The sequence below is a fragment of the Arachis hypogaea genome, chromosome 8 (assembly GCF_003086295.3).
Source record: "Arachis hypogaea cultivar Tifrunner chromosome 8, arahy.Tifrunner.gnm2.J5K5, whole genome shotgun sequence".
Taxonomy (NCBI): Eukaryota; Viridiplantae; Streptophyta; class Magnoliopsida; order Fabales; family Fabaceae; genus Arachis; species Arachis hypogaea.
Window position 1 is genome coordinate 43,591,526 of NC_092043.1, and position 21,197 is coordinate 43,612,722.

A 21,197-nucleotide genomic window follows, 5' to 3' on the forward strand; every position below is an offset into this window, starting at 1 on the left:
GAAAATGAATATATCCTTGGTCCTGAAGTACCATATCTTAGTGCCATTTGAGCGCTAATATATCTTGCTAATAATACACGACTCGATATATCATTTGCTGTGAACTTACTAGCAAGGTATAGTTCTTCTCCAACCAGAAGACATTGGAATAGAATCAAAGAAATCTTTCGATATCTTCATGGAACAGTTGACATGGAATTGTTTTATCCATATGGATCCAAGTCACAACTAGTTGGTTATACAGATGCAGAATACTTGTCTGGTCCACACAAAGGGAGATCTACGAAACAGACGATTGCAGCAACATCCTCTAATCATACAGAAATACTAGCAATACATGAAGTTAGTCATGAGTGTTTTTTGCTCATGAGTTTGATCCAATATATTCTATCATCATGTGGACTGATTGATCATAAGATAACTCCAACTGTCCTGTTTGAAAATAATACAACATACATTGCTCAACTTAAAGGTAGATACATCAAAGGTGATAGAACAAAGCATATTTCTCCTAAATTCTTCTTCACTCATGACCTTGAAAATCAAGGAACAATTGATATCCAACAGATCCGCTCAAACGATAATCTGACAAATTTATTTACAAAGTCACTTCCAAAATTTTTCTTTGACAAATTGGTACATCAGATTGGGATGCGCCGATTTCGAGATATAAAATAATGTCGAAAAAATGGGGAGATTGTACTTTTTTTTTTCTGTGGTCAGGTTTTTCTTTCTATTGGATTTTTCTTTACAATGTTTTTAATGAGACAGACTCCATCACAAAGGATATTGTACTCTTTTACCTTCATTAAAGTTTTTTTCCATTGGATTTTTCTTTATTAAGATTTTAACGAGGCATAACCCTAAATGGTCATCCAAATGGGTTGTGTTGTGATAAAGATGATAATTTGGATGACCACTTATGACTTGGACGGCTAACTTTCTCAATATTAAAGAAATCACTTTTCAAGACAAATTCAAATAAATAGGAGAAGCCACGTTTGAAGCAATGCACAGCAACAAAAACAATTCTCTCTCTTTTTTTATGTTGCAACTATACCGAATACTCCTCTCTTTTCCTTTTTATATATATGTACACTATAATATATAATATTAATAAATACATATATGAATTATCTCTATTATATTGAGATATTAATATTGGTGAATATTAATACTAAAAATATTTATTTACATGTCTTTATTTTATATTTATTTTGTATTCTTTATTTATTTATTTTACAACAAATACAAGCAAACTAGAGATAGGTGATGCATTATTATTGGACTAGTTCTAATTTTTTTTTAAAAACTCAAAAAAAACAAAAAAATATACTTAAAAAAAACAACGAACAAAATAGAAAGTAGAAAAGTCTATATATTACCGAATTTTATCATTAGCCAAGAAAAAGACGTAACGTTGGTCATGTACTCATATATTAGCATATTATATATCGATTATCCACGGATAGGATTATCTTATAATTATAACCGATAAAAATATTTCTTAGCGCTGAAGATTTTCCCAAGTCATCCATGGCTGCGCACGTGCTAAAATTATTCATTGAACACAAACAAAAACATAGCAGGTTTTCCAAAACATCTGGTAGCACTTAATTACGGGTCACTCAAGCATCCTTATTCTTAACCGCACAAGTTTAATTTCTCATCATGGATCATATCCTTCATTTCCATAGTCAAATAACTCCCTTTTAACCCCTTCTGTTTTTCAAAACATAGCCACTTTCCTCGAAGCTCATCATATTGACCAAAACCAATCCATCTTTACATATAAAAAGACTTGTGCAAGTTGAACCTTTATTAATAATCCACTTTTTCCCTTCTTTGTTAATGCAAAATTGCATATAGTGCCAAGAATAATATTATTATCTAAGAGGGGCCATGATGAAGAGCAGAGAGAGAAAAACAGGGGACAAAAAAGAGATCAAAGTTACATATATTTCAAGCCCAATGAAGGTTAAGACAAATGCTTCAAATTTTAGAGCTCTTGTGCAAGAACTCACTGGACAAGACTCAAATGTTGCGGATACGTTCATCACCATGCCTATGGATATTAAGGCAAATAATGATACTAACAATAATGGTGCTGATTATGATGAACATGTTTCGTCTCAACAATGGAGGATGGATGAATCCACTTTGTTGAAACCTGATTACAATGAATTTCTCTCAAGATCCTTGATGGAGCCACTAAACGAACACTTTCAATTTCATCATGAATTGTTAAGCTTTGATGATATTGATATCATGCCTTAGCCATCGTTCTTTGATTATATTGTTCAAGAAATTTTTTTGTTATATGCTTCATCTTCTTATTATTTTTATTTTATTTCTTATAGCTAGTACTAAAATGTGTTTATATATGTGAGTATTTGTATTTATATATATTGGCAATTAATTAGAGGACTGCGATTAAGAACAATGTATATAGCAGATGCATTCAAATTGTCTGCTTCATATATTTCATATCCGAGGAGGGAAAGCACGATCATATAATAAAATGTGATCAACATGGAAATTGTAGAGTTAGAATTTTTATTTCTAGTAAATCTTAATTTTCTCTAATAAGATCACTATAGTTTTTTGGAGTGCATCTTTATTTATGTCCTAACAAATTTTGATGTCGAAATAGATTGAAATCAGAGGTGAAGTTAGACAATATTTAGGGGGTCAGTAAATTTTTTTGAGTTTTTTATTTTATCAAAAAATTAGTTAAACTATATATCTATATATAATTTTAATTGAAGATAACAATCAATAAAATTTTAAAATTTACTTCTTACAGGATAATTGAATATATTATGTATTATAATAATTAAACACAAATATTAACCTTAGATATTATAAAAATAGATCGTTGAATTTAAAATCTACAAAATTATAAGTAATTGTTAAGAAAATATATCTATAATTTATGTAAATAATTTAAAACACAACTATAACTTATGTACTAAAGAATAATAATATTATTACAATTAAAATGAATTAAAATTTACAACTTATACAGACAATTGTGTTCGATATTTTTCATAATTCAAAATAATTTATTATTGAATCAATACTAAAAAAATAGTTGTAATTTTTTTCTCATTGTAAATTATTAAATCATTTATAAAAATTTTATTTGCCATTTTACTTTGAAGTTTTGTTTTAACAAATTTTATTGCTAAAATTTTTTTCTGTTATTATTGTAGATACAGAAAGAGTCAAGACATTGCAAATCGATCTATCAATTAAATTATAATTTTTTTTATTTTTTATTTCTTTCAATCTTTGACATAACTCAAAAAATATTCCGACATCTTTTAAATGATTTGGTATATCAAATTTATAATGTTGTAATTGAGTATTTAAAATAATCCTTTCATGATTAGAAGAAATCAAAAGGATAAAATTTTTCAACTAACTTACATATATTCTGAATATTAAATTTAAAAATATCTTTAGGATCCAAAATTATATTTACAGTCAAAAGCTCTATAGTTTTTTCATTAAATATACTATTTAACTCTTGTATTTGAGAGTCAATTGTTGTTAAAAACATCTATTTAATAATGATGCTCAATTGTTATCTTTAGTTGACAAGATCATCTCTTCCAACATTGTATATATTGTGTATTCATACCAGGGATGTCAATTTCATACTTCTCACAAAATTCTTTAACAGTCTCATGTAAATTGTACCGACCATTATCCCAATTTTCAAAATAATTTTTATGCGAAAACAACATATATTGCATTCAAAATATTTTAAAATTTTTGTTATAATATTTGATACAAAATATTAGTAATCTCATAATTCTTTAACAAATTCAAATGAAGATAGCACTTTATTGATATCATAATCCTCACCTCTTTGAAGAGGAGCCATACCTTCATCAATAATATTATTAAAACGAGTAGCTATAAATATTTTTATCAAGCTATAATTAGAATGAAAATAAAAACTCCATCTTATCTTTTCAATCTTTTGCAAAGTACCCAGTTAGTTTGCATCTTGGCCTGTTAGTTTGACATTAATCCTCCTAGAGATTATAAATAGAAATCATAGACAACAATTCTTTTTTCAAAGTCACGACACTAGTGTCATTAACATCTACAGAATTAAAGAAGCGTTTTCAAACAAAATTATTTATATCAACAAATTTCAAAGAAATAGTCATTTATTTTTTTTTAGATTTATTACAAGCCTTATCAATAATGATATAAAATTTGGTACCTCCAGTATCATTTCTAGTTGAGTTTCTCATCATTGTAGTAAGAACATGTAGAATTTTCTTCTAAACATCACTTAAAGTATATTTAGCAAATTTAAGAGTATTTTTTAAACCAAATATTTGAATACTACTATTGAAAAACTCCAAAAACTTTAACAATTTAATAAAGTTACCTTAATTTTTTGAACTTGAGCTTTCATCACGGCCTCTATACGCACAACCTCGAAAAGTTAAGACTTTGCCAATATATATGATTTAAAAGAACTAACATAATCGTTTTCACTATTTACTTTTTTCCAATTCTTGAAGTTATTTTCATTAAGGCATTTGAATATGTATTGATTGAAGATTCCTTAACAAATAGATTGCATGATAAATAATATACAATATCATCTTCAATATAATACCATGAAGGGTATAATTCAAACCAAGAAGCTTGAAAATGACGATCATGACTTGCATCACCAGAAAATGGATAATAATCAAGTATTGGTTGATTCGTTCCAACTTTAAGATAAGTCTGATAAATTTCATCTCTTTTATTTGGATGAAACTTTCAAATTATTGGTCGAATTCTAGGATCTCTTACTAAATGATATACATCCATTTGTTCACGACTAAGTCGTGAGCGCTTTGACTTTGAGCTATATTGTTGATGAATTAAAGTGTTCATGTTTGATGCCTCGCATATTGAAGAGGTTGGTGTTGATGTAATCAAGGGCGAGGGCAAGTATTAGAGAAGGGGGCAACGCCCCCCCTAAATAAAAAAATTTATTGTATAAAGGTCATTAATTTTTATATTAGCCCCCCTTAATTTTAATTTTTTCTTCTTCTAATATTATACTTTTATGTTGGCCCCTCCTAAGAATTACTCTAGCTCCTCCCCTGGATATAATAATAGTAGAAACAACTTCACTTTTTTAGTGATAATTCAACTACATTTCTTTTTTTTCAAAGATATGTAATTGCATTGCTTTGTAAAAAAAAAATACACTGTCCATTATAGGGACAAAGACAAAAGAAAAAGGAAATCTCCTACTTCGGTAAATACCAAATACTAGCAAAAAAAAAAAACTAACAGAAGAGATTGAAGATTCACAAAGAACGGTACTTTATAACTTGAGACATTCCTTGCTAGAGCTTCTTTGCTATTTCCACAATCTCTGTTACCGCTAGCTTTTCACCTCCAAATACCTCCAAATTTTTCGCCTTTCAAAACGCTCAACACAGAGATGCAAGGAGGGCCATAGAAGATTGTCCTCTTCTAGTACTTTTACATGCCATTTGCCACTAAACTGCAAACTCTATGATTTTATTTTGCACTATAGCATTCGCAAAAGGAGAAGAATACCAAATCTTAGGAGTGGGACCGCATTGCACGAAGGCGTGAAGGAATGGGACCAAATCTTTGATCTTTTTTGGCGATGTTGTTGTTGTTGTTGCTGATGATTAGATTTGGAAGAGTGAAAATAGAGAATGGAGTTAAAGAAGAAGAAGAGAGTGAGAAAGAGAATTTATCAATCTGGTGAAGATAATTTAAGATTAGGATTTTTAGTAAAGAAGAAAATCTGGTGAAGATAATTTGAGATTAGGGTTTTTAACCTAATAGGACCAAATTGAGTTAAAAACTTATATGAGCCACGTAATATAGCCGTTGTTGTCTACTGTGGCATACCCCGACACACGTCATCACTCATTTTGCGAATATTCGCCGGAATATACTTCAGGTACGACCGTTGTTAAATTCAGGGACAAATTTGGAAAAATTTTAAGTTCAGGAGAATTAAAAGTTCAATTACAAGTTTAGAAACTATTTTAAGATTTAACTCCACGTATAATATATGGCTCTTTAATCACAGAAGTTGGGGATTGAGCCCGGTGGGACACTTTTAGAGAGAAACAATTTTGTTATTAGAACACAATCTTAGCCACAATAATAAAGTGTTTGTTGTTAGTCTTTGTTAGTTTTGGTCGGGTTTATCCGACTTTACTAAAAAAGAAAACATAGTGGTGCAGGGACAAAAGGTTAGGGTGTTCATGAGTCAAGTTCAAACAGGTTTGAGATTGGGTCTATTTTAACCCGAGATGCATGAAAGTGAATCAAAATAAATCGAGTTAAACTGGATCGATTTGATGTAAAATTAGTATATACAAATTTGTAAATTTTATATATTAAAATAATAAAATTTTACTTTAAAAATTAAATTTAATAAATATTATATTATATTTATGTCAAAATAATATTATATATAATAAAAATATAATATGACATTATTAATTTTATTCTAAAATATATATTTTTATTACAAAAGAAGTTTTGAATAGGATCAAATGGCTTAGAGTATAATCCGAATCTAATTTAAAAATAACACCAAATAAAAAAAAACAAATCCAAACAATTCAAATATAGATTGGATTGTGGGTTGGAATGAGTCTTAAACAGCCCCTACAAAAGGCCTAACTGTGCTTGTTTGCACGGACGAGACATTAAGACAGAGATGCAAGACACAAAATCATATTTTACAAATGAGACAGGAATAGAGACATTGTATTTAGAGACATTGAATTAATATATACTGTGTTCATTCTGACAGGAAGGATACAGACACTAACAAAGAACAGATTTTATTTTTTATTTTTTTTTATTATTCTTATTAATTTTAGGTAAAATGCTTAAATAAACCAAAGCCAATCCTAAATTACACAAATCACCCAAACGAAAAAAATGTTACATGGATCTCCCTAATGGACGTTTCTATGTAAATCGAATGAGCTAGATTCGATTTAGCAATTTTCCTACTAAATCGAATCAGTCTAACTCAAATCACTAAGGTAAGATGTAAATCAAATCACTCTGATTCGATTTATGCATGCATGTTGTCGATGTAGTAAATCGAATGACTCTAATTGGATTTCTGCATGCACGTGATTCCCACCATAAATCGAAATAAGCTGTTTTGATTTAGTCTTGGTTTTGTTCCCAAAGTAATTCAAATTGGGCTGATTCGAATTACATATAATGTGCGCCCATGGTAATTCGACTTTGGCTGAGTCGATTTATTAAGCCTTTCCCTATAAATAGAATTCAAATTGAGCTCATTCGAACTACAATTTAGAAATCCAACCCCACCAAACCCCAGAGAACATTCGGATATTCTACTGATGATGGATAACCCGGATCATCTTTATCGCTTGGACAAAGTTTCCCATATTACTGGTATCATCAATGAAGAGGTTAATGCATACATTTTTTTCTTCGAAAATACAATCAAATGTTTTACTTATTTTTTTTGTCTCTTTTAACGTTAGTCATAATTTACAATTTTTAAACTAGATAGAATGGTTAGAGTAGTGACTTATTAGTTTCTAGAGGTTTGACGGGGCGATTTCTAATTTGGATAGTGATTACAAATAACTAGAAGAGTATGAGTAGTGAAGATAATGGGTAGTAAAACTTAGTTAGAGTAAGAGTAGTGATTAGAGTCTATGTTGTGATTTGGGTTGTTTTTTAAAGAAAGTATGGGTAGTGACATGCTGTTTTACTTAGAATTCATGTGATGTCAAGGTTGCCAGCGATGAACTTGTTAGTGATCCAAGATTGTGCGATCCTGTACATTAAATCAACTTTTGTATTAATATTAAACTTATTTTATTAGTCATAGTTTGATGAATATATAATTTTGTTTTGTGTTTGAACCTGTAAGATTATTTGGTTGCTTTTATGGTATTCTTTAGATTAACAGATAGATTAGTTGATATTGTTATAGAAATATGTTTTGATGTGATCCTAAGAGACAATTTGTTATCTTGTTTATATAGCCTTACCGATGTATCACAAGCATGAGATGGTAGCAGGGTATGCGCCTGGATGAGAGGATCGTTCCGTACTTACATATGGCCGGTTTATACCATCTCGTGAGGCTGAACGAGACTTGGTTTAGGTCGGATGAGTCATTAGTGAGTGCATTCATGGAGCGATGGCGTCCAGAGACGCACATGTTTCATATGCCGTTCGGAAAGTGCACGATTACACTGCAGGACATGGCGTACCAATTAGGGCTGCCGATTGATGGAAATTATGTAAGTGGATGCCTGATGGATTTTGAGCGATACATCAAAGGTGGTCACCCAGCTTGGATGCGGTTCGAGGAGTTGTTGGGTGTTTTGCCTCTTGCGAACTGCATCGACAAGTTCACAGTGAAATGCAGTTGGATGCAGGAGACATTCGGTAAACTTCCTCATGGTGTCAACGATGCCACTGTTAAGAGGTATGCTCGGGCGTATACCATGATGCTTTTGGGGACTCAGCTATTCGGCGACAAGTTCGGTACTTGCCTTCACATTCGGTAGCTACCATATGTAGCCAAACTTGAGGACATGGGTGGGTACATTTGGGGATTAGCTGCTCTCTCATGGTTATACTGGTGCATATGCCGTGTGGTGAATAGGAACGTTGTAAAGTTAGCCGGTCCATTGCAGCTGCTTCAGCCATGGATCTTCTGGTGATTCCCTGGTTTAAGGCCCGATGGATATGGCGCCTTTGGTTGGTCTTTGGCTTCGAGGTAGTGTGATATTTATATGCTATGTTTGTCACAATTTTTTTGTGTTATTTTCATTTAGTGATAACGTGTGTTTTGGGTGTAGGTGGTCAGGTTACATCCCAACCGCAAGTGAGAAAGGACCTCGAGTTGCACACTGGAGGCTCAGGAGATCTCTTACATGCTGCGAATATGAGTATTTTGTAAATCAAAATAGTTAACATTGATGTTAGCTTGGCAACCTGTACATTTAATGATGACGTTTCATAACTGTTTTTATTCACAGTTCACTTGGATGTCGTATAGCTCTCATGATGTAGTTCAGGTGGTGCATCCAGAGATATTGGAGTCTCGGCATACAGCGTTGTGGAGGTTTGTGACAGCATTGATCTATTTTGCTGTCATAAAGTGGCATCAGGTAGATCGGATTCTACCACAATTTGGTGGAGTACAGCCTTGACCACGAGCCGCACTCGATATTGATTTCTTGACGGCGAAGGATGGCAGATGTGGTGATCGGTGGTTCCCACACACCTTGCAGTTTTGGCACTTCCATTGGACTGACAGGGCGAGTCATGTCATTCGGTTTGATGTTGTTCCAAACCCAAGCCCGTCCCACTACCCGGCATTGTCGTATGCACACCTAATATCCATCACGGCCTCATTGTATGACTCATTTCAATCTCCATAAATCTGTGCTATGACCTTCTGCTCAACCAAACCCTCTTGTAAGTTGGTTTAAAACCAAAATATGCCTCTGTCGCATTCAACAGTACGTTGATACACACGGCAGCATCAGCTCTAATCATAGGCAGTATGAATGCCCAGATCACATGATAATCAAGATTCATGTGATTACTCGATATCGATGTGGCCAGACAAGTATGAGGTCCATTGTACCGTTTTACCTCCTAAATACCTCTGCGTTGGCAAAGACTGATCCGAATCAACCATGTGCACCCGTTGCCAAATTCTTACACTTCCCATAGTACTTGCGAGAATCGGACTCCACCACTTTGTACTGAACCTCACTTCGGATGCTATAGGTCTTCACGCTTAACACGGCCTCTTCTTTATCCTGAAAATGCTGACCAAACTTGAAACTTTGCTAATCCTCTAGTATCTTGTGTATCTCTGACCCCAAATCTAACAGGTACGCTAGGTACCCCCTGTTGTCTCATGGCATCCAAGTTCAAAGTTGAAAAGTGCAGGGGATACTGCTGAGTACTTGAACTAGACGCTCCACCACCCCCAGCTGGATTACTCCCTACTATGTCATCACCACTATTATCAACAAATTGTCTTGGGACTCCACATCATCATCCCGCAGTACGTCGTCCACACCATCCGGTGCTCCACTCTGTAATGAAACCAGTGCCATATTAGTAAATCCGGCAATCGTAGTATCACCTATTTCTTCGTCACAACTGCGGTTTAAATCAGCTGCGAAGGACAGGGAGGCAACCAACATTGCCTCAGGTGCAATCACAAACACAGATGAAAAGGCACCAACAGGCCTTGAACTAGAACAGGCTGCCGTTGCTGGAGGTTGGGGATTCTAGTTCGAACCTCCTGAGCTGGAGATCACATCTACAAGCTTGGCCAACAACTCAGGGGTCCTGACCTTGGAAAATTGCCGGCAACAATGGAATAGTACTTGCAAATTTTCGTCACTTCCTATGACGAACGAATCGTATCTCACATCATCTCACAAGATTGAAATCGGAATTCTATAGAATAACTTCTCAACCCGTTTCATGCCTTGCAACCCTAGTTTTTAGATTATAGAATTCAGGAACTTAGTGAAGCTCGTTGAAGGTTTCGAAAAAACACTAAGGGATCCTTATCAGTAAACTTAATTCGAGAACACGTTTTCTTCTTAATCGACTTTCTATAATGCAGCAATACTAAAAAACTATTCTCAGTAGTCATTGTGTTTCACTATCATAAGGAATTCACATTCAGATCATATTTATAGACGTTGCTTTCACACTAAATCGAATTTGGGAAATTCGATTTATACATATAGCTCAATACATAGTAAATCGAATTGGACTGTTTCTATTTACTATGCACAACGAACCTGCCTAATTCGAAGCACACTGATTCGAATAACTAGCTGCCAGAAATCATGGATAATCGAATTATACTCATTCAATTTACTAGAGTTCACAACATGCATACATAAATCAAATCAGCTCACTTCGATTTACGTGAAATTCTAGTAAATCGATTCAATGTCATTCGATTACTACCAACGTATATAAATCGATTAAGACTCATTTAATTTACATAAAATTTTATATTAAGAAAATTTATGTAATATTTTTTGTTTAAGTAATTTGTATAATTTAAAATTGATTTTATTTTATTTAAATATTTTATCTATTAATTTTTTATAATTATATTTTTTATTATTATATTTTTTTTAAATTTTTTAAAAAAATATTAAATTAAATTTTTATAATTTATTTTATTTTATTATAAATAAAATATAAAAATACTAAATTTAATATTTTTATATTTTATATTTTATTTTCAATATCTTATTTCCTTCTCAGTTCCTGTAAACAAAGACGGCCTAATAGACGAAATTTAGCTACTAAAGAAAGGCGTGAGATCCAAGTAGCTAGGGCATTGTAATTTGTAAGTGTTGACCAAAAAGCCATAAAACAGAACACAGAGAATAAAAATATATAAAAAAAGGTGGGAAAACAGTGTTTCTTTTCCTCTCCTTTCCTTTCCTTTCCCAAGTCAATACAGAAGCTCAAGGTTTTCATCTGTTTGACTATTTTGACTGTATCACCGAGTTGTAGTGCCAGATTCATTTCCCCTAAACACAGTGAGATTTGGGAAAACAGCGAGGAAGATACCTAACAAAAAGCAACCGTGAGCGGAGGAGCCATGAAAACTCCGGCGATCGGAGACGGCAACATCGACAGGGCGTAAAAAGCCGTGAATTTTTCCTTCATCATGAACATAAACTGCGATCTGCTTCAAGTTCTGTTGGTGGGTTGCCGCCGTCGTTGTTGCAGTTGTCATTGTCGTCGTTGCCGGTGGCGAGCAGTTGGAGAAGAACGGTGAAGAGAAAGGTTTGTGTTGGTTCTGCTGGTTCACTTGGCTTTGTACCCATGCTTCTTCATATATACCATTTTTATTCAACCTAGTTAAATTTCTGAAACTATGCAATAGCTGCTTTCGTAATCGAACTCGAGAGTTTAGGCTTGTGAAGCATTCTAGGTCAATTTAAGATTTTAAATTGTAAAGCTCAACTTCAGCTCCAGGGTTTGGTTTAAAAGAGTAAACTCAATTGGGACCTAAACTTCTTAATTCTTTAGGTTTGTTTGTAATTTGGGGTTTTGGAAGGAAAGAGAGGGGAAGGATGCAAACTTTTCCTTCCCCTTTCCTTGGAAATCCCAACTCGTAGAAACTTCATAGTTAACTCGAGAGCTTGATAACCACGCAGCTGTCCTGTGACCTACAGGTCATGGTAGCAACCTCATTCGTTGGGGCACTAGTTTATGCAATAGCTGCTGTTTTTGCAGTATGTCAGTTCAATACTAACTAGTATTTTGCTATTAAGTAAAGGGAATATTTGCACTGACAGAGACACAATACACAATACACAATGCACATGGATATCCAAATCAGTTAGATATATCTATGTTTGAGTTACAAAATCTAAATCTGATTAACTTATTTCTAAATTATTGTTAACAAGTATAAACTTTTCTGACCTGTCCTTCTCTTGTGGTTTTTCTGCTGATATATAATTCAGATTCAGCTTTTATTTCAGTTAAAGTAAGTAATCAAACAATTTCTCCTGGTTCTGTTCACATTGATAATTTGGATAAGGTGAGCTTTTTATAGCCCTTTTATTCTGTTTTTTCTGAACTTCCAGCTTTGGTTAATAAGGCTAATTTCTTGTTATTAACTTATATTTTTCTGGCTGTTTAATATAGCTGTCAACTTCTCCTGATAAAAGGCCTATTGACAAACCAACCAGAGCCAAATAGGTTACAACTAAAGAAGGTTCAATCATCAAGTCCTGTTACTATATTAGTTGGTAATACAGATAATCAAGAAGAGCCAGCTATGGCTGACGCCAGTCCTAGGACTGATATCTCTACAGATGTTGACACTGATGACAAAAATCAGCGGGTGATCTTTCTTTACCATTCTTGCTATTGTTTCCCTTATCATTCCATTCATGACATGACAAGTTCCAGTTCTGCATTGGGAAGTGAGTACTGGGATATGATTATCACTCTATCAGATTATATGATTAATTGAAAATAAAAATAGTATCTAAACACAATGCATGGGAATAAGCTTTTCTAGGCAGGCTCATAAAATACGATTAGTAGCCTTAACCAATCTAATATTTTGATACATGGTATATTTGCAGTCTGATAGAGGTGCCCTTGTTCCTGTGGCTTCTGACTCAAGTGACAGATCAAAGGATAAAACCGATCAGAAGGTTGAACATACTTTTAAAAATTTATTGTTTCAATAATTTCAAATATTCTAATTCTAAAGGGCAATTGTTTCATGGCATTTTCTTTTTTCATAAATGTATTACTGCAGAGTCTTCGCAGGCTTGCTCAAAATCGTGAGGCTGCCAGAAAAAGCCGGCTGAGAAAAAAAGTATGAATCATATTTACTTATTTATTTTTGTGAATACTATTCTTAAAAGTGTGCATTTCTTGTGTGGCTTCATAATATTGATATATGGAGAACATCTAGTCTAGTTAATAATGTATGTCGTATATTGTCATCTATGTGGTTATATATAACGTTTTTGTATTGAAAAATAGAATAAGACAGTTCTAGATACAAGAAGGAACATGAAAATGCTCAAAGTTGCAGCAAGGCTGCCTTTACTATGACTGTTTATAACTTCATATTATAGGATTTTGATATGAAAAGGAAAATAAAGAGTAAGGACTACAAATATAGCACATTATATTGGTGTGATATGTTATGATTTGATACCAAAGTCAAACACCAATCCCTATAAATTATGATAATAGTATTATAACCATCATTCAATGGAGGAACAAATAATACGAGAAAATATAGGAACCAACCATAGGAGACTATCCAACATTCCAACGTATTTTTTTAGCACTATAAGATATGATCTGAGATGCTCTATGATAATCTAGTATTTAATATGCATGTTCTCATATATTGATGTTCCCCCTTAATTGGAAACTTTCAAAGCTTAGGCAGTTGCATGTAAATCTTTCTTGGTAATAAGAAAATATAAGTTGAACTTGATGAAACACTTATGTGCCTGGGACTGGTGAAAACAAATTGGGTCTGTTACTGTTGAGAACAAACTCAGCTAGAGTGGGATGCTTGGAAACCCACCATGGCCTGGCACAAACCAGAGTTACACTGGGACAACTGAAAACAAAATCAGATTCAGATAGTGACCGGAGCAGTTTGGATGAATATAAATGCTAAATAATACTGGAATCAACAAACAACTACCAGGAGACTGCAAACATTAAAGAAAATCTCCCATACATTAAGGTTGGAATCATGTAATCCATACGTGATCCAAAAGCAAAAGCAATGAAATAAAAGCCAAAATCCAAAATAAATAAGTAAACCAAAAAAAAAAAAAATCAACATTCCTTTCACTCAAAGGGGACCTTAGAGCATTCAGAGTGGAAGGAACCACCCAAACCCAAACATGCAACTAGAAGTTAAACAACCATTGATACTAACTGCATTAATTTGAGATAAACAAGACTGTCAAGAAACTGGAATATGGAAACATTTCAAAATTGAAGATGCAGGTGTGGATGGAGCTTGTGATCACCGAAAGAGGATGAGATGTTAGCAAATATATCGAGAGAAACGACTTGACAAAGAAACAGTGACCTTTTCTTTGGAAAGCTAATCTATAATTCTCCTTCATGTTAAATTGGCCTGCAGATAATCTTTTGGGGAGAAAATCCTTATCCTGTGTTTCATTTTAAAAGGACAGGAAACTGGCGAGTTATTTCTAGTGTGTACTGCTAGAGAACTATTACGTTTGTTTTTTCAATCATAGATAATTGCTATGCAATGGAATCCAATTATTTCCCTTGTAATATTTCAACATGGCCTTTTCTAATGATAGTTGTAATAAATGATAAATATGTTAATATTTACCTCTTGGTCATATTAATGCATGGCATGATGCTGTAAGCTCATATTCTTAGTGCACTTGATGCTTTTATACATAGGCCTATGTGCAACAGCTGGAAAGTAGTCGTTTGAAGCTGACCCAGCTAGAGCAAGAGCTTCAGCGAGCTAGGCAGCAGGTGAAATTCAGTTAACGCTTGCAATTTGATTGCCTTAACTGTCTACTCTTTGTCTTTGGTTTTGCTGTTACATTTCCTTGCGGTCATCTTCAATTCTAAAGCTCAATCTCTGCTTCTTCCTGTAGGGAATCTTCATATCAAGCTCGGGTGATCAAGCGCATTCAATGAGTGGCAATGGTATCTTGTTTTTAAAATATACTCATTCTGAAAGTTTGGATATGGAAGTACTTTATATCATAGTCCTGAAATGACAAATGCTTTGGGTATTATTTGAAATATAAAAGTACCACTCAAGCAAAAACCATATTTTACATCTATAATATTTATATTTATGATATTGTATGGAATAGAATGTGAGGCCGTGACAAGCCCACTAAGAAAATAAGCTCATTCTTGTGGACATAAAGATATTGTACTGAATAAGTGGACACACTAGACAAATAAGATTAGGAATGATTGCATGAGAGAGAAAATTGAAGAACCATTTATTTTGGAAAAATTAGTATGGTTTTACCTTAGGTTGTCTGGTTTCCATAGGCAAAGGCAGATAAAAACCCCTGGTAAAGAGTGTAAATGATATGTGGAGCAGCCCAATAAGAGAGATAAAGAAAAAAACACCTAGAGCTGAAACCATTAAGAAAAGATTTTTTTAACTTTAAAGGGTTGCTACAGACATGGACTATGATAGTAGTTGTATACTGTAATCCAAGGTTGTCAAACTCGCGAGTCTAAGCAAACTCGTGGAGCTGACCTAGACTCGACTCGTAGACTTGTACGAGTTTACCTGTTATGGATTTTTTTTTTAAAAAAATATCATATATATATACTTACTCAAATATAGGCATTCAAACTTAACAATTTTAACCTCAAAATACATAATAAATTAAAATAGTACATCAGGACAACAATTACAACAAGTAGTTTAGAACATACATTCAAATCTTTCATGATAATGCATCTAGTTCAACATAAAACATACACAAGGAAAGCTTCATATAACACAACCGCAAAAAAAAAAAAGCAACAATTAAATGTTCTAATAAACTAAATCTTAAACTGAAATCCTCCAATATCTTCATCTTCCATGGCATCAACATCATCATCTTCACCATCTTCATCAGAAACATCATTTCTTTCAGGTTCAGGTTCGACGTATCCAACAAGATCATTATCATTCACATGTTCCTGTTCTTCTTCAATTAAATTTTGAGTTGGATCCCCAATGAACTCACACTCACCTCCCTCACCCCTAAACCAACATTTTTAGACATTTTGTCCCTAAAAATGAATTAACAATGGTCACAAATTCAGAATTCAGACATTCTGTAACAACTAACAAATAAAAAATGCAGTAACAACTATCACAGAACAACTCAGTCTATCGCAGAATTAAGTTTAACCATGAATTAACAATGAATTAACAACTATCGCAAAATTCAGACATTTAGTAACAAGTAACAACTATCACAGAAGACAGAACAAGTAAAAAATGGTAGTTTTTACTATGAAATTATGATTTTTCTTTTTTGAAACATACCTAAAAGGAGCAGAGAAACTAGGCGCAGTTGTGCAGAGAGAAAGGCGGCATCTGTGCGCAAACGAATGATGGCGGCGCGGTGGAGGCAAAGGACACGACGAACGGTGGCAACGGGATGAACGACGACAGCACGGCGGACGACAGATGCTCCACTTGAAGAGAACCCGAACAGAACAGAGAGCGAGAGTAAGGAGAAGCAGAGCAGATTCAGCAAAGAGTTGAGAGCGATGTGTGGCAGTTTGGAAGCGCAAGATATCGACAGCGAATGGCGGACGGCAGACGGACAGAGGTCACAAGTCACAACAATGAGAGAGAGAGAGAGAGAGTGAGAGAACGGGCCGAGACTGGCGAGGGAAAGGAGTGAGTGACGAGCCAATTAGGGTTTTTTCTTTTATTTGGGCCAAAACGGGCACCCAAATCAAACTCGCTAGCTCAAGCTCAAACTCGCGAGTTTGCCCAAGTGTATGTGAGTCTAGCCGAGTCTACCCAAAAACGAGTTTGTGTCTGAGTTAACTCGATTCCACTACCTGTACGAGTTTACGAGTTAACTTGCGAGTTTGACAACAATGCTGTAATGTTTGATGAATGTGGCCAACTCCACCTGGTGGGACAAGGCTTCTTATTGTAATAGTTGTGTAATTTTTCTTATTTTGTCAACTGTATTAAATTATTTCAGTGGACATTTAATTCCTCCAGTGTTACAACAGGTTATCCATAATCATTGTTCAATTTTCTTTACAGGAGCAATGCAGTTCGATGCTGAATATGCTAGGTGGCTGGAAGAGCAAAATCGACAAATTAATGAGCTTAGAGCAGCTGTAAATTCACATGCAGGCGATACTGAACTTCGAATGATTGTTGATGGTGTAATGGCACATTATGATGAAATTTTTAGGCTGAAAGGCGTTGCAGCTAAGGCTGATGTTTTCCACTTACTGTCTGGGATGTGGAAAACACCTGCTGAGAGGTGCTTTTTGTGGCTTGGTGGTTTTCGGTCATCTGAACTCCTCAAGGTGATCTTATGTTTACCCTTTTCTTTTGACATTTATGGTTTAAAGAAAAATATAAAGGATGCACCTGAGCAGTTATGTTGTTGGCACTTGACAGCATAAATGTGGTTCAATTAATTAAAACTAAATTCAGTTTTGTTCAGCACAATTTACCACCCATGCGTTTTCAAACTGAGACACACTTGGAAATCATTTTCCTGTACATCATTCATCTTTCAACTATGGAATAATTTGGCTTAATTATAATATGGGCTGGATACAACTCTTTTTTGGTTTTGTTTTTCCTTATTTACTTGATTTGTTTGATCTCATTTATGTTTGATATTTTTTCAATGTCGTCATTTATCTATGGCAGTTGTCAATTTTTGTCTTTATGTTTCAAATTATTTCCAATTTAGTTATGCTATTAAATAACCGACAAAAGATGGTGTCTTCTGATCTACATATGTGCCATTTACGCATTTTTTGTCAGTTATTCAATGGTGTAACTAAATTAAAATTGGTTTAAAACATAACCAACCAAATTGACAAAAATAAAAGGTAAGGGATCAAATTGAAAAGGATTTGAAGTATAAGGAACTGAATTGGGGCAAATAGAAGAAGATAAGATACTAGATTTGAAAACCAAGTGAAGACATACAGATTAACTATTGTGACTATAATATGAAAGCTAGCGTGTCACTAGTTAACACTGCTCCTACAGTTACTCAGTATTTGGTGATTACTGACAAGAAATGAACAATAATCTTTTGTAACCAATTTTCTACCTTTTACCCAATTTTCTCAAGTTTATAACCAATTCTATGATAATCTTTTTCTGCTGCTCGCCTGTTCCTCAACATGATTGTTTTTCAGATATAGCTACAATTTGAACATTTTTATATTGCTTTTTGATGACACTCATCTTGCTTGATTTTTCAGATATAGCTACAATTTAAATTTTTTATTTTTTGAAAACAAAAATCGGAGGGTCCGATTTTAATGGATTTTTTTTAAATTTCAAAAAACGCAAATCGGACGGTGTTGTGTGATTTTTCTAAAAAAAGTTAAACAATTTAAATCGAATGGTACGATTTATGGATACCACTGTACAAAGAAAAAGGAAATCTGTCCGATTTCCTATAGGCCATAGCAGTGGAAATCACATTCTATGGCTCATCTTTTTGTGATACACACTTAGATGGAGCACAGTAAAAGTAATAAGCGCTGTTACTACTCTAGTGGGTCAAAATCAATTGAACCCTTACTCTCTTAATTGGAAAATATTTCTATAAACATTGTAGAGAATATACTCACATCATCTCTAAGTTGTCCTGACGCTCTAAATTATTGTGTTGCAGAGGTCAAACCTTAGTATCCCTATAATCAGAGATGCTTCATTCTACGTTTACACCATATAATTTATGTGTTTGTCTTGAACTATATACATATCTCTCGTAAATGTGACAACTTAACTTTTGTTTCCATTTTCTTACCCTTGACAAGTGCCATGAATTTGGTTGCAGCTCCTGGTAAGTCAATTGGAACCTCTCACAGAGCAGCAGCTATTGGGTATTACAAACTTGCAGGAGTCCTCTCAGCAAGCAGAAGATGCATTATCTCAAGGCATGGAAGCATTGCAACAATCCCTTGCTGAGACATTGTCCACCGGATCACAAAATTCATCTGGTTCCTCAGGGAATGTGGCAAATTACATGGGTCAAATGGCAATGGCCATGGGTAAGCTAGGGACACTTGAGGGGTTTATTCGACAGGTAAATTTCCCCACCCTTTTATGTAAATAAACCTATAAACATCTTGCTGAATAATTGAGGAATCACTTCTACTCCAACTGTTTCCAGTATTATTTATAATTGATGACTATCTTGCCCAAAATCATATGGAAATGCTTCCCTCCCATGAATGCTTTTTAGGTGGAGGATGATAAGATAGTGAATTAACAGAACTGTAGAGATTCATTTACATTGGAATTCAAATCTCTGTGTTGGTTTGAGATATATTGATGTCTTTTTAGCTTCATAGCATTGTTGCAAAAAATCATTTGCATACCTTGCTTCACTCATTTAGATTCCATGTATTACCCCTCACCCCTAGAAAAAAGAACCATGAAAGTGTTCTCGTAAACTGGATTCATATCATGTTATCTTAATACCAGTCATGTTAATATATCTTCTGTTAAACTATCTTACTATTGGCTACATTTCTGTGGTGGTTTAAGGCTGACAATCTGCGCCAGCAAACTCTACAACAAATGCACCGTATTCTAACAACTCGCCAATCAGCTCGTGCACTTCTTGCAATACATGACTACTTTTCCCGGCTGCGTGCCCTTAGTTCACTCTGGCTGGCCCGCCCAAGAGATTAAGGGGCGTGGTAAATAGTCTGTCAAATTAGTTTTCCTGGATCCTTCACCTGCTATTGCTTGGCCATCTAGGTTCTTACAAGTTTTCTTCTGTTGTATTACAAGCCTTTCTTATCGCTTATACTATTGCTTCAGAGTCAGTCTAGAAACCGAGGTGGGTGACAGGAAGTGTGTATTTTATTAATTACTAATATTGTACATTGTAATTGTTGTTGAAGACTTTTATTTTAATTTTAACAGATAGTTGTACAAGATGATACATTTAAATGGCATAGTTTTCACTTTTCACATGGATCTGAATTTATAAAACTTTGTGGCTCATAGAAAGAGTTTATTCTTTTGTTGAGTTAGGTGTGATAGTATATTGGTTAGGTTGTTAGGTGGAATTTAGTGGTTTGCTTCATTGCTTTATAAAAATAACCCGTGATAAATAAACACGAGTTACTCGTCTAATTCAACATGATATTTAGATCTTCAAGGAGAAAAACTCACTTCGAACAACAGAATCCTCAGTCCTCCAAAGAATTTTGTTTTCTTGTTTCCTCAAAAATTGTGTCCCCTCTCAGCAGATGAAATGTCCTCTATTGTGTTATCAGTATCACTTTTGCAGCCCATAAATACTTGTACAGTTGCCATTCATGTTGTTCTGGTCCCGCTGTCATTGTCTACTGTCTTCCAATTCGCTTGCAGATCACACTATTGGTCTATTGGATTCACATTGTTCAAGACTTAAAGAACACTCAACACTGTCATTTCTCTGTCGTTAAATCACCCCCATCACTTTCATCAACACATGACGATGTGCCCATCGCGCCGTTTTGTTTGCTGTGTTCCTTTCACTGGTAGTGGTCATATTTTGCTTATTTGGCCATTTTGCATTTTGCGATTTTGTTCCTACCCAATATCTGTAGCCTATTGTTTCTGATCTCTTCCTATTGTGGCTCTTCTATTTTTCTATCTCCATGACTGGTGCTACTATTGGTATTTGCAAAGACTAAAACCCTACTTTCAATAGTTATGTTAGTATACCTTTTACCACTAACAAGCTTGATGGATGTAATTATACCTCTTAGGCATCGCATATTAAATTGTGGCTAATCGGGTGAGATTATGCAGCGCATATCACCTAAAAGATTGAAGAAATTGATGCCATTGAAAGTCCCAAGTGGGTTAAAATTTATTCTCAACAAGG

General features: G+C 34.2%; 2 protein-coding genes across 4 annotated transcripts; both read left to right on the forward strand.

The window, feature by feature from the left end:
* Nucleotides 1-8,096: 8,096 nt before the first annotated feature.
* Nucleotides 8,097-8,588, forward strand: LOC112705402 (protein MAIN-LIKE 1-like). Its single transcript, XM_025756234.1, has one exon. It carries the CDS (start codon nt 8,097-8,099, stop codon nt 8,586-8,588), a length of 492 nt encoding a protein of 163 aa, XP_025612019.1.
* Nucleotides 8,589-11,348: 2,760 nt separating this feature from the next.
* LOC112707626 (transcription factor TGAL1) lies at nt 11,349-20,295 on the forward strand. 3 transcript variants are annotated; one of them, XM_025759444.2, is made up of 10 exons: nt 11,349-11,868; nt 12,555-12,631; nt 12,739-12,937; nt 13,185-13,256; nt 13,364-13,423; nt 15,019-15,096; nt 15,222-15,273; nt 17,375-17,646; nt 19,149-19,397; nt 19,862-20,295. In XM_025759444.2, the coding sequence occupies exons 3-10, from the start codon at nt 12,872-12,874 to the stop codon at nt 20,006-20,008; spliced, it is 996 nt and encodes a 331-aa protein (XP_025615229.1). In that variant the 5' UTR covers nt 11,349-11,868; nt 12,555-12,631; nt 12,739-12,871; the 3' UTR covers nt 20,009-20,295. The 3 variants fall into 3 exon arrangements, with proteins under 3 accessions (XP_025615229.1, XP_025615230.1, XP_025615231.1); XM_025759445.3 differs by having other exon boundaries at nt 12,573-12,631; XM_025759446.3 differs by having other exon boundaries at nt 11,352-11,868; nt 12,561-12,631.
* The last annotated feature ends 902 nt before the right edge of the window (nt 20,296-21,197 follow it).